Source organism: Theropithecus gelada, chromosome 2 (genome assembly GCF_003255815.1).
Source record: "Theropithecus gelada isolate Dixy chromosome 2, Tgel_1.0, whole genome shotgun sequence".
NCBI lineage: Eukaryota > Metazoa > Chordata > Mammalia > Primates > Cercopithecidae > Theropithecus > Theropithecus gelada.
Window position 1 is genome coordinate 54,381,801 of NC_037669.1, and position 12,341 is coordinate 54,394,141.

General features: G+C 50.8%; 1 protein-coding gene across 6 annotated transcripts in view; it reads left to right on the forward strand.

The window, feature by feature from the left end:
• The window catches only part of ATP2B2 (ATPase plasma membrane Ca2+ transporting 2), a 382,654-nt gene that overhangs the window by 311,875 nt on the left and 58,438 nt on the right, over window positions 1-12,341 (forward strand). For 5 of the 6 annotated variants that reach the window (XM_025377226.1, XM_025377229.1, XM_025377225.1 and 2 more), the window contains one exon: window positions 4,899-5,024. In XM_025377226.1, coding sequence (XP_025233011.1) covers window positions 4,899-5,024 — 126 coding nt within the window. Of the gene's footprint in view, window positions 1-4,898; window positions 5,025-6,763; window positions 6,797-7,946; window positions 8,007-12,341 lie in introns of all 6 variants that reach the window. The other variant, XM_025377224.1, reaches the window with a different exon arrangement.

Consider the following 12,341-nt stretch of genomic DNA (forward strand, 5'->3'; position numbering starts at 1 on the left):
CATCTGGTCATTCTGTCCACACAGGCCTCTGCCGGCCTCTCCACACCCTCTTCTTCCCGAGATGTAGCTGTCTACCCCACCCAGGACATGCCCTGGGCTGTTCTTCCTGGGACGGAGTGTTGAGACACTATCGCTGAGATGTGGTGACCTAAGCCAGCTCCCTCCCCACTCTGCAGATGACAAAACTGAGGTCCAGAGAGGAGAGGGGCTGGCCCCAAGGTCACATAGCAATCAGAATTAGACACCAGGTCCCAGGTACCCTCTTCCGGGTCTAGGGCTCTCTCTCCACCCCTCCCCGTGCTTGTCTTCTGAAGGGCTCCGTGGGCAGTTAGAGGAGGTGGGGGCTACAGTGTGCTGCCCAATGGACTGTGGTCAGTGAGGTCCCACTAGGCCCTATCAGGGCCTCCATCCCCAAGAGGCTCCCACCTCTGCCCCCTACCCAAAGACCCTGTGGTCGTCCTTTTAGAGCTTTAGCCCACTGCCCTTTGACTTGGACGTCTGTGGCTCTACTATTAATTGCTTCTGCCATGGTGTTAAGCATTGTCCTCTGCAGGGGACTTGTGGAGCTGGAGGGGACAGCCTAGGAAATGGCCCAGTCCTTTGGAGTCTTCCCCTGGCAGGAGGGCCTGGGAGAGGAGAGGGCACAGCCCAGCGAGGTGTGGGAGGAGGGGGAACAGCTGGGATGAATGTGACCCTTTGCAAAACATAAAGATGATTTATTAGGGGTGTCAGTATTCCCAATTGTATATGTAGTACATACCCACCCTGGAAAGTTCAAAATAGTACAAAAAAATGTGCTGGAGTTGCAGCTCCAAACCAGGCTGTGCGGGGGAGGCCCAGAGGACACTCCCACTCAGACCGTGCCTTCAGGGGACTCATGGTCATGTGAAGGAGCCAGGCCTGGAAGCACCCCCAGAGAAGACTGCAGGTGATTCAGAGGAGACAGATGAAGTCCCCTAGTGGGAGTCAGGAGGGCCACCCAAGGCGAAGGGCATTCATCCTGTGGAGGAGGTTTTGAACAAGAGGTGAAGGAAGGGCATTCAGGTGGTCACTGTGAGCAAAGGCCAGGGGGGTGGACACCAAGGCCCAGTGAGCTGTGCACGCTCCAAGGGCAGAGACCACGAGACAGGACTCAGTGTCCAGGGCCCAACAAGGCTGAGGTCTCATCCAGGGGGCGCTGACTAAGTGATTTGGACCTCAGGGAGGCTTCCAAACCCTCGAAGAGGGGAATGGAACTGGGGGGACACAGGTAAGAGCAGAGGCTTGGGGATACCGGAGAACAGACGGAGGGAGGACTGGGAAATTGTGGATGCCCCGTCTCCCCTGCCCTGGCTGTTGCTGGGCTCTGGAGGACACCCTGGCGCATCTCCAGGGCTGGGCGGGGAGCGCTCTATGCCTAAGCCCCTCTCTGGCATCCTCCTCCCACCTCCCTGCCTCCGGATGTGGGTGTAGAGCTGCCAGCTCCCTGCTGCGATGGGAGCGATTAGATTAGAAGGTGATTTGGGGGTCTGATTATCTTGGGTGGAAATTGGCCCCCTGCATCTTTTTCCATCCTGTCTTGGCTTGGGAGGTGGGGAGCAGCCTCTTGGTTGCCACCTAAGCCGGAGAACCAATGCCTTCATATCCAACGAACCTTTCTACTGATGTGTCTCAGACCAGAATGTGAGGGCCTTGTCCCCTGGAGGCGAAGTGGAAGGTAACAAAGACAACAGGCTCAGGGACAGCAGAGAGTTCAAGTCCAGGCTCTGCCCCTCACCAGCAGAGTGACTCGGCAGGCCACTCCTCCACTCCGAGCCTCAGTTTCCTCCAGTTTAAGGACTAGATGAGATCATTGAGCATGGAAGGCAGTACGTGCCCTGCACACAGTAGGTGTTCTACTTATACAGGAGGTCAGCTTGGGTGGCTGTTACTGCTTTCTGTGCCCTGTGAATGCAATGTAGTGTTCCTTCCTCTCCTTTGAAGAGTCTCCGGTGATACCTACCATGAGAGCCCAGTTTCTTATCTGTCTAATGCTGATACATAACAACTTCTCCTCCTGGCACCCTAACAAGCCAAGCCGGTGCCCACGGAGGCATCTTGTCAGCAAGTTATTATAATAAACAAGGCCCTGTTATTGGGCCTCAGCAGGGTGACAGAGCAGGGTGGGGTGCTCCAGAGTCTGCCTGTGATGAGAAGTCACCAGGCCTGGGCTGCTCAGCCTGGAGCTAATGTCTGAGCTCATTCTGTGGTCCCCACTGTGCCCTGCCAAGAGGAAAAAATAAAAGCACTGTCTTTCTGTCCTGGGAATGGCCAAAGAGCTTGCCCTCTGAGAATCTGGGTTCTGCACGCCCCCTCTGTGAGCCTTGGTGACTTGGTTTCTGCATCTATTCATGGAAAGGCTGACATTTACCTGCCTGAAAGGAATCACTGGAGAGTCTGTCTCTCTGTAAAGCCCTTTGAGATCCTGAGATCCTACAGACCAAGAGGCTAGATTGTTGCATGCACACACACACACACACACACACACACACAAGCATGCACACACACACAGGCGCGCACACACACAACATTGGGATATCACTCAGATCCTACAAGGAAAGGGACAAGGTGGATGACGCTACTTAAAAAGTGAAAACAGATTCCTTGCTTGAGGAAAGCTCTTTAGGTCCTGACTCAGAACCCCTCAACCCTTATTTTAGATACAATCCTAATGAGTTTCCTGACATAGATTTCAAATCTGAAGCAAACCAAAACACAGCGAGAGATAAGTTATGCTGAAAACAGGAAGAAGTGGCACCCAGTCTCAAGGCGACAGAAAGGAGAACTCTAAAAAGCAGAAGTGGACCAGGCGCGGTGGCTCACGCCTGTAATCCCAGCACTTTGGGAGGCTGAGACGGGTGGGTCACGAGATCAGGAGATCGAGACCATCCTGGCGAACACAGTGAAGCCCCATCTCTACTAAAAATACAAAAAAAAATAAGCCCGGCGTGGTGGCAGGTGCCTGTAGTCCCAGCTACTTGGGAGGCTGAGGCAGGAGAATGGCGTGAACCCGGGGGGCAGAGCTTGCAGTGAGCAGAGATCGTGCCACTGCACTCCAGCCTGGGCGACAGAGCGAGACTCCGTCTCAAAAAAAAAAAAAAAGCAGAAGTGAGTTCAAGAAGCAAGACATGGCATGTCAGAGAGTCACTGTCGTGCCTGTCAAGGCCTCTGTGACACTGTCCCGCCAGGCCAGGGTGGAATTCTTACTCCCCCATCTGAGAAGGTAGTGTGTCCCGCATGGTATACAGCTTTCTACCCAGAGTAGCAAAAAATAAAAACGGGAAAAAAAATGTGTGCCTGGAGAGCCAACCTTCCAGGATCCAGATTCTTCCAGCACCAGTCAAAGGACAAAGGATCAGCAGTGCCGCATTCTCTCACTGCTAGAATTGGGTGGGCATAGCTGCTGTTCACTTCCCAGACTGGGTCCCAGCTGTCCTCCTGGGGTCATCTTTGCTTCCCCAGTGAGGCCATGGCTTCAATGGGCTTTTTTTCCAATTTTTAAAATTATATTAATAGTGAAGTACACATAACATAGAATTTACCATTTTAACCACTTTTAAGTGTACAGTTCAATGGCATTAAGTACATTCACGTTGTTGTGCAACCGTCACCGCCATCCATCCACAGAAGTCTTTTCATCTTCCCAAACTGAAGCTCTGCACCCATTAAACACTAACTTTCATTTCCCTTCCCCAGCCCCTGGCACCCACCATTCTACTTTCTGTCTCTGAAGTTGATGACTCTGGGGACCTCATGCAGGTGGAATCATATGGTATTTATAGTTCTTTTGTGGCTGGCTCACTTACTGCAGTGTCCTCAAGATTCATCCATGTTGTAGCCTGTTCAAGTTTCTTTCTCTTTAAGGCTGAATAATACTCCATTGAGTGTATAGACCACATTTCTTCCCCCTGTGCAGCTTATCCTCCCTCTGAAGCCCTTGCTTGCTGTTGGACAAGTTGCTCTCTGAGCCTGCATGGTGGAGAGGCTGCTTGCAAGCAGCAACAAGACTCTTTCATGAAACAAAAGCTGACACTGAAGCCCCAGTGATAAAACAAATGGAAGTAGAGCCACCCTGACCAAAGGCCTCCTTCACCTCCCAATAGCCACCCTTCCAGCCCCTGGAAAGAATTTCAGGGCCCTTTGGAACCCAGTTTGAGAAATCTAAAGTTCTAGGAAAGAGGTTCTTAACCCTTCTTGCAACATAGACCCCTGGAGTAGTCTGGTGTCATCATGTGCCACTCCTACTCCAAATAAAGCCTTGAAATGCATAAAATGAAATGCGTGGGGTCCCGTAAGATCCCACTGAGATCACAAAGGAAACCAATTATATTGGCATAAAGTAGAAAAAAATGTGTGGTATAGTAATGAGTGTACTTTATTAGAACACTGAATAACAAGATCTGGCAAGCAGTCACATAACCACTTTATTTATAAAATAGAGATGAGCAACAACAATGCTGCAATAGCTGTAAAGTGATATGAAAAAAATCTGTGATTTTTGTAATGTGTGTAGTGGCATCATGGACACTGATAACACTCCTGGAGTTTGATGTCTACGTCTGTAAGGGTGGGAGAGGAGTGGGGAGAAGAAGACAGAAGGAGGAAGTGACCCTCCAGGGCAGGTAGTAGGTGGTGGGCCTGGAGATGTTTGGGGTACCTGAGAACTGATAGATAGCAGTGTTTCCACCCCAGCAGTGTCCTGAGGTGAAAGCATCTTGAAAGGGCCCACCACACACACAGTGTGAATCTTAACCATAGGTGATACCTCATGACCTCAGCAGGCAAAGAGCCAGGAGCTGACTGAGACCACATTTTTTCACTCCTTTGGGGAGAGGGCTTCAACTGTGCAATAGTAACTTGGCTTTTGTCTCCTTTCCCAGGGACCCACGTGATGGAGGGCTCAGGACGGATGTTGGTGACTGCTGTGGGTGTGAACTCTCAGACTGGCATCATCTTTACCCTGCTGGGGGCAGGTGGTGAAGAGGAAGAGAAGAAAGACAAAAAAGGTAAGCCTAATTCCTTTGCAGACCAGGAGAGGAGCTCTTAAGGCCACATTTTTTTTTGTTTGTTTATTTGTTCACTCAACAAAATAGTTATTGAGTGCCTTCTATGTCCACACCCTGTGCTGACAGCCACCACCTCCTGCATCCTTAAGGCCTGCATGGGCCAGGTAGGCTCTGTCTGTTCCATCTCCAGGTCTTGTCCCAGTCTCTGTCTTGTCCAATCATGCCATGGAGGCCCCTCCTTCCCCTCTGGGCCAGGCCAAGGATGCTGACCATGTTGTTGAGTCTCCAGCCTCAAGTGGTAGAAACAGCCAGCATCAATTGGTCCCATCATTACTCCAGTATTGAGTAGAAATCCCCACCCAAGTATATTCCTTCCAATATTGTCAACTCCACTGAGCAGAACTGAAAATCCACCCAGCATAGATTCATCCAAGACATGGGCAGAGGAGATTCTGGGAAAGGCAGCCAGATGCATGACTCCAAATCAACCATTATGAGTTTGCTCTCCAGTGCTCCCAGACTTGCCATCTTATCTGAGTTCTAGTTCTTCCTCCTCCTTGAAAATAAGATTCCTTATTCACTGGGGTCTCCTAAGTGCTGCAGGCTGACCACCCAGGCTAAAACTGTTTCTCAGAACAGAGGGAGAGATGCTCACACAAAAAGCTCAAGTCTCGTCAGGCCAGGCTCAAATCCAAAGGCCCAGGCTTCTAGTCCCAGCACAGCTGACTCCTTACCTGTCACCACACTTAATCTCAAAGATAGCCCCTCTTTCACATTTTTAGTCTTTTGTCTCCTTCCTTAAGCTCTAGAGGAGGATCTGTGACATTCAGAACTTCTAGAATCCCAGAAGGGAGATGAGAGGACAGATGCCCACCCCCCTGCATTTTAGGGGCAGCCCTGCTCCCTCCAGCTCTCTGTGCCAATCAGGCACAGAGCTTAGGTCAAGATTGAAGATTACTTGTTCCTGAAGGCAAAACCCATTTTCTAGGGGGTCCCCTAAGATGATGGTCGCCCCTCCAGCAGGAACAATGGAGCTGAGCTGTGTTCTGAGAAATCAGAAGGCTGGAGAGAGTAAAGGGGTGCTGAGGCTGAAACTGAGGAAAGAGTCCTGACCAAGAGTCCCAGAGGACGTAAGGAGAGTGTGCACATGCTGGGTTTGAATCTATGGTCAGGATGGCTGAGCCCTATTCCACAATGACAGCAGTTAGGCAGATCTGAGCAGGTAGGCAGGATGCAGCAGCCTGTACCCATTGTCTTCGCCTCACTGAGGTTTGGGTGAGGGGAAGGCGCCCCCATACTCTTCTGTGGGCCAGATCTGTGGTTTTTAAATGCCAGTAGGAAGACAAGCCTCAACTGCCCCAGAAGCACAGTTCAGGGTCCTTCACTGAGCATTCACCTGCACTCCAGTGAGATGGAGATGTCAGAAAAATAGCCTCATGTGGAAAGAAGATGGTGGAATGTGGAGGGAACGTGGCAGAGGAAGCCTGGGGGAGCAGCCCAGCATCTCAGGCCACCATGAGCAGCATGGCCTCAGCTGGGCCCCCTCTGCCCTCCTATCCCATCACCTCTACTAGGAACATTGCTTAGAGCCCACCACATGTCCCCATTTCAGGATGACCCTAGGTGTATGGCCATGTGTGTATGCACATGTGTGTGTTTGTGTGTGTGTGTGCGCACGCATGGGCAGATGAGGCTGTGTGCTTCTCCTTCATTAATATGTCTCAAAAATCATCACACAGGTGTGAAGAAGGGGGATGGCCTTCAGCTACCAGGTACAGTAAGACACCCTCAGGGTAGATGGGCTTTTAGAAATAGCAGCAGGCTTTGGTCATTGGGCCCTGCCCCTAGACCACCAGCACACAGCTGGAGGAGGCCACATGCCTGTGGGTGGCTCCACCCCCCAGACCCTCCTCTGTGCCCTCGTGTGATGCCAGCCCTGTGGGACAAGCCAACACCCCACTCCACCCTCTTGCCTTTACAGTTCCTCACCCTACCGGCCAATGCCAAGTGATACCACCACCATCTCTACATCACTCTTAGCCCTGCATACCAGCATGCAAAGCTTGCTCATCATCACAGGGCCCCCCTCCCCAGGCCCTGCTCTCCCCACCAGCACCCCCGGGGAGCCCATGCCCTCACGCAACTGTGTGCTTCACCCAGGGGGACCTCTTCCTGCCCATAGAACACTATTCACCACCTCCAAGAAAGAGCAAAAGGTGTGAATTTAGCCATCTCATATCACTTTTAATTTCTAAATTAAGAAAAATTCACTAGTGCCTTTTCTGTCCCATATACAAAATGCAATAATGCTTGATGTCACCTTTTAAATTTGGGGGGCATCTCACATGAGAGTTCCCAAAGCAGTCTGGAATGCCGGTTAAGGAAGGAGGCAGTGGCCTGAATCAAGGGCATGAATCCAGTTAAGTCAAAGTCATCACCATTAGCAAATGTTCGGCCAGAACACCCTGATGCATGGAGATGGTGGTCATGGAGAATACTCATTCTGAGTGGTCCATGCCCATGCTGCACTGCCTGGTGAATATTTTTCCACTCCTGGCCCCCAGTGGGCAGCCAAATCCCCTCATTTCATGGAGCCCTCTCTGCCAGGGGACTCTCTTGACTGGTTGGACCAGCAGGGTCCAGACCTCAGCACAGACCAGCACCATCCCACCTAACTGCCCTGGTCATCCACCATGCTTTATTTGAAAGCCCCTCCATGTCTGAGTTTCTCCCCTTGACCTCTGCGGCATCTCTATGGAACATTTCACCCCCACCCCAAATTTGAGTTTCTTGGTTTCCAACGGAGAATTTTTTTTTAAGAATAGAGTCATGTTATCTCCCTGCAAGTTGGTTCATGTCTTTGTTGTTGTTGCTTTTCTCCATTGTGACACTGCATTTTCCATCCCTCCCACCCCCCTGCAGCAGCAGACGGTGCGGCAGCTTCAAATGCTGCAGATAGTGCGAATGCCAGCCTAGTCAATGGTATGTCTCCCACGGCGAGCTCCTGGTCGTGGTTGGATGGGCGTCTCTCACCCCCACCCCAACTCTGGGCTTTCTTTCCTTGTTCTGGACTGCACAGATCTCGGATGTGCATGGGCCGCTGGGACAGTCACCCTCTCACATGGGGCAGGCGCTTAAGACAGGAGCCACAGCCGGGGAGTCAGCTCTGCACCTTGTCAGCCTTGCAGCTGCCAAAAAGGTGCTGGCTCCTGCCGGGCCGTTGACCCCCATGGAGCCCAGACAAGAGACAAGACTTTGGCTTCGGATTGGCTCCCAAGAAGCAGCATCCCACCTGGCGTGGCCCTCTCCTAAGCGTATTCCTGGCCCTGGCTTTGGGAAGAAGGCCTGGGATCAGGGCTTGGGCTGAAGCTGGCATCTGGGTCCCCAGCAAAGGCTCTACTCCTCGACTCTAAAATTTCCTCGAGGCAAGGGGACCCAGGCCAGGATTCAGCTCCTTGACCCCGTCCCGTAGCATGGCTGAGCCACCAGTAAACAGTTCTTCCTCTTCTCTTTCATGGAGCCAACGGGCAGGGGGTTCGCTTGGGCTCGGGCCTGGTTCTGTCCCTCGGATGTGGACTGGTGTTTCTTGCTGTTGCCTGTGCTGGAGCATTTGTCCTGGGTCTTGGGGTGGAGGGTGGGGGAGAGGGGTTGCCACTGTGTACTGGGGTCTGCATCTTAACCTCCTGACACACAGGCAGGAAGGAATTCCATTCACTCGCCCCAAAGCCTTCAGAAGATTTCGGATTTCTATCCCCTCCTGGTTCCAGAGCAATAGACAAGGCTTCTGTTTACTCAGATACCACCCCCACCCTCAAATTAGGTAACATAATAGTCCCCCAGGCTACTCCTGATCTGCTGAGAGCCATTAGGGCTCCATCATGAAAACATTGCCCCAGAGGAGCCGAGGGCAGGGGAAAATCTTTCTCCCACCGTCTCTGCATACCGGGCACTGGGCTATGGGTTTCTCATCCATTATATCATATCATTCACTCCTCACCACTCCTGCATAATATGGAGACTTCTTCCCTGCAGCCTCCCATCCCCTGCCCTAGACCTCTGCCCAAGCCACCTGCATTCAAAATGACCAAAGATGGAAGTACCTAGTAGGTGTCGGGGCTGAGGAAGGCACTTCTGTGAGCAGTGCCTTGCCAGGAAGGACTAATTCTGATGTGGGTCTATTTCAGGCACAGGAGGAGGAAGGAGGACAGCTTGGGGAGTGGGAGGTGTCATGCCTCAGGGAGGGGTGGCTGAGGGTAACAAGGAGAACCCATGTGGGCAAACCCATGGCTGAGAGAGAAGGAACCTGGAGGGGCACCCACTTCCCCCGGCAGTGAGCCTGCTGAGCTTTGTGAACATACAGACCCCATCCAGGCTGGCCAGTCCCAGATAAAAAGGGCAGTTTCACTTCCAAACTGCAGCGGAAAACCCCAAATATACCAAGAGAAACTGCAGGAAACGTTCATTTCTCTACCACCTACTGTATACCAAGCACTGTTGAAAGCATTGCATGTTCACCATCTCATTTAATCCTCCTGACACCCCCATGATACAGGTTTTATTGTCCCCACTTTAAAGATGAGGAGACTGAGGCTCAAGGAGACCAAGACGCTAGCCTAAGGTCGCAGAGCTAGAAAGTAGCAGAGCTGGGATTTGAACCCAAAACCCAGACCTGGCTGGCTCTAAAGTGTGTGCTTCTCCTCCTGATCCAGGATTTCCCAATGGAGTGTGTCTTGTAAGTTTCACAACAATGTTAAGAGGTCTTCACCCCAAGGAAAGGATTCTGCCGTCAAAGATGTTTAAGAACCACTGGATTCAATCAGTCTCTTCCTGGTTACAGAATTAGTCCTGGTTACAGGACTGCTCAGAGCCTTGAATATGCTGGTGTGTGGGGGAAAGTTCCAGAGTCACACAGAGTTTCCTAGGCTGATTTGACCCATAACATACTCTAGGAAATAATGCTCTAAGCCACTGCCATTCAAAATGTGATCACAGGACCCAAAGCCTGCGCATCACCTGGGAGCTCCTTAGAAATGCAGAATCTTAGGCCCCACCCCAGACCAACTGAAGGAAATCTGCATTTTAACAGGCTTTCCAGACTCCAAGTGAGAGCACGTTACAAGTGAGAGGCTCAAGGAACCTTGCCGACTGAGAGGGAATTCAGTGTTCTTTCCCCTCCTTCCTCTGAGCCAAATCACAATGACTTGGATATGGAAAAAAAAATTAGGGTGATAATTTTTCCCTTTGCCCCTGCTCCCCCAACCCCCCAACTAAAAGATGGGTGTGGTCCATTCATCTTGGAAGCGTTATTATTGCCATTATTATTTAGTTATTTTTCTTTTACATTTACTAGTGTGTCACTATGTAATACATGACCTGTAATCATAGTTATAATCACATTTAATTATGCATCATGAGGCCGGGCGCAATGACTCACGCCTGTAATCCCAGCACTTTGGGAGGCCAACCTGGGTGGATTGCTTGAGGTCAGGAGTTGGAGACCAGCCTGGGCAACATGGTGAAACTCTGTCTCTACTAAAAATACAAAAAAAAAAAAAAATTAGCTGGTCATGGTGGTGGGCACCTGTAATCCCAGCTACCCAGGAGGATGAGACAGGAGAATTGCTTGCACTCAGGAAGCGGAGCTTACAGTGAGCCGAGATCACGCCACTGCACTCCAGCCTGGGAGACCAAGTGAGACTCTGTCTGAAAAAAGAAAAAACAATTACACATCATGGGCTGGGCACAGTGGCTCACGCCTGTAATCCCAACACTTTGGGAGGCCGAAGCAAGAGAATCGCTTGAGGTCAGGAGTTTGAGACCAGCCTAGACGTCATAGTGAGACCATATCTCTACAAAAAAAAGAAAAAAAATTTAATTAACTGGTCATAGTGGCACACATCTATATTCCCAGCAACTCAGGAAACTGAAGTAGGAGGATCGCTTGAGCCCAGGAGTTCAAGGTTGCAGTGAACCAAGATCATGCCTCTGCACTCCAGCCTGGGCAACAATAATAATACATCATTACTAACTCCCAACATTCACACAGTGCTTTCCAGTGTCTTTCATAAACATCACCTTAGTTGACATCGGCCCATTTCACAGAGGAGAAAACAGAGGCACAGGGAAGAGAAGTGGTACTTACCAAGTCTCCCAGCTAGTGGTCTGTCTCCCCAGAACTTATGCATCAGGTCAGCTAACCAGGAATCCTCCCAATCCATGCACTTCACACCCATGCCCCTTATGACGCACAGAGAGAATAGACACATTTGGAAAAGCTGCATCTGATTCCAGACACAGAGAAGGGCCTCTGAGATCCCACCTGAGGTCCCCATCTTGGACCCCATTCCTAGCTCTCCTGAAATACAGCCCATCTCCAGATCCCACATGGGGCCAAAGCTGGCTGTTCCACCGTAGTTCAGGGCCAGGCGAACACCAATTTGGCCAGGAGAGCCCCAAATAAGTCCCTCGCTTCTGAGAAACCAGGCCATCTGTGCCTCAGCACTCCCAGAACATCCTTCCCTTCCTCCAGCATATGCACTGGTGATTATTTTTCTGACCACGTGTTCACTATGGAAATAAAAGAGGAAATTGCTAGCTGCACTTAATGAGTGCACACACTGGCTATTGCATCTGATAATATGCAATGCAAATAAAGGCCCCTTTGAGCCTTCTAAAACCAACTATTGAAGTGGAGTCCCCTGGTGCCCCTGAGCCCAGTCAGTAAAATTATTTTAGAAAATAAAAATAATTGTTGTCATTCATTCCTGCTTACTCTAAAAAGCTTTTTTCTCTTGTGTTTTTTAATCCAGCAGCAAGAATTTTACAATAGAGACACAGGGGATCTTTCACTTTAAAGCCCAGGGTGGGCAACTGATCCTTTGCCATGGGAGGCCATGGGGACAGCTCTGCACTTGCCCTTGGACAGACAGTGCTGGGCGAGGTTTGGGGAAGCCACTTCTCCCCTCTGAGTCACCCCGAAAGTGGGCACAGTGACAGTGATGAACTAATCCTGCAGCCATGGGGTTATTCCGAGGATGCTCCTAAATGCAGGCTGTCTCTGAACTTCCCTTGGCCTCAGTTTCCCCATCTATAAAATGAGAGTGATGAAAATCCCTCCTGCCCCACCTTGCAGGGATACTGGGAAGACTGACAAGAGATGACACTTGCAAAAGCCCTTTGAAACTGCAAAAGGCTGAACCGTGCAAGTGGTTGTTATGAAGGTAACTGGGGCACTCTGGGAGGTGAATGTCTCATCCTGTTTTATGAAAGTGGAAGCTGATGAAGTTGGGAGATATAAAGCCAGAAGCTAGTTGGTGG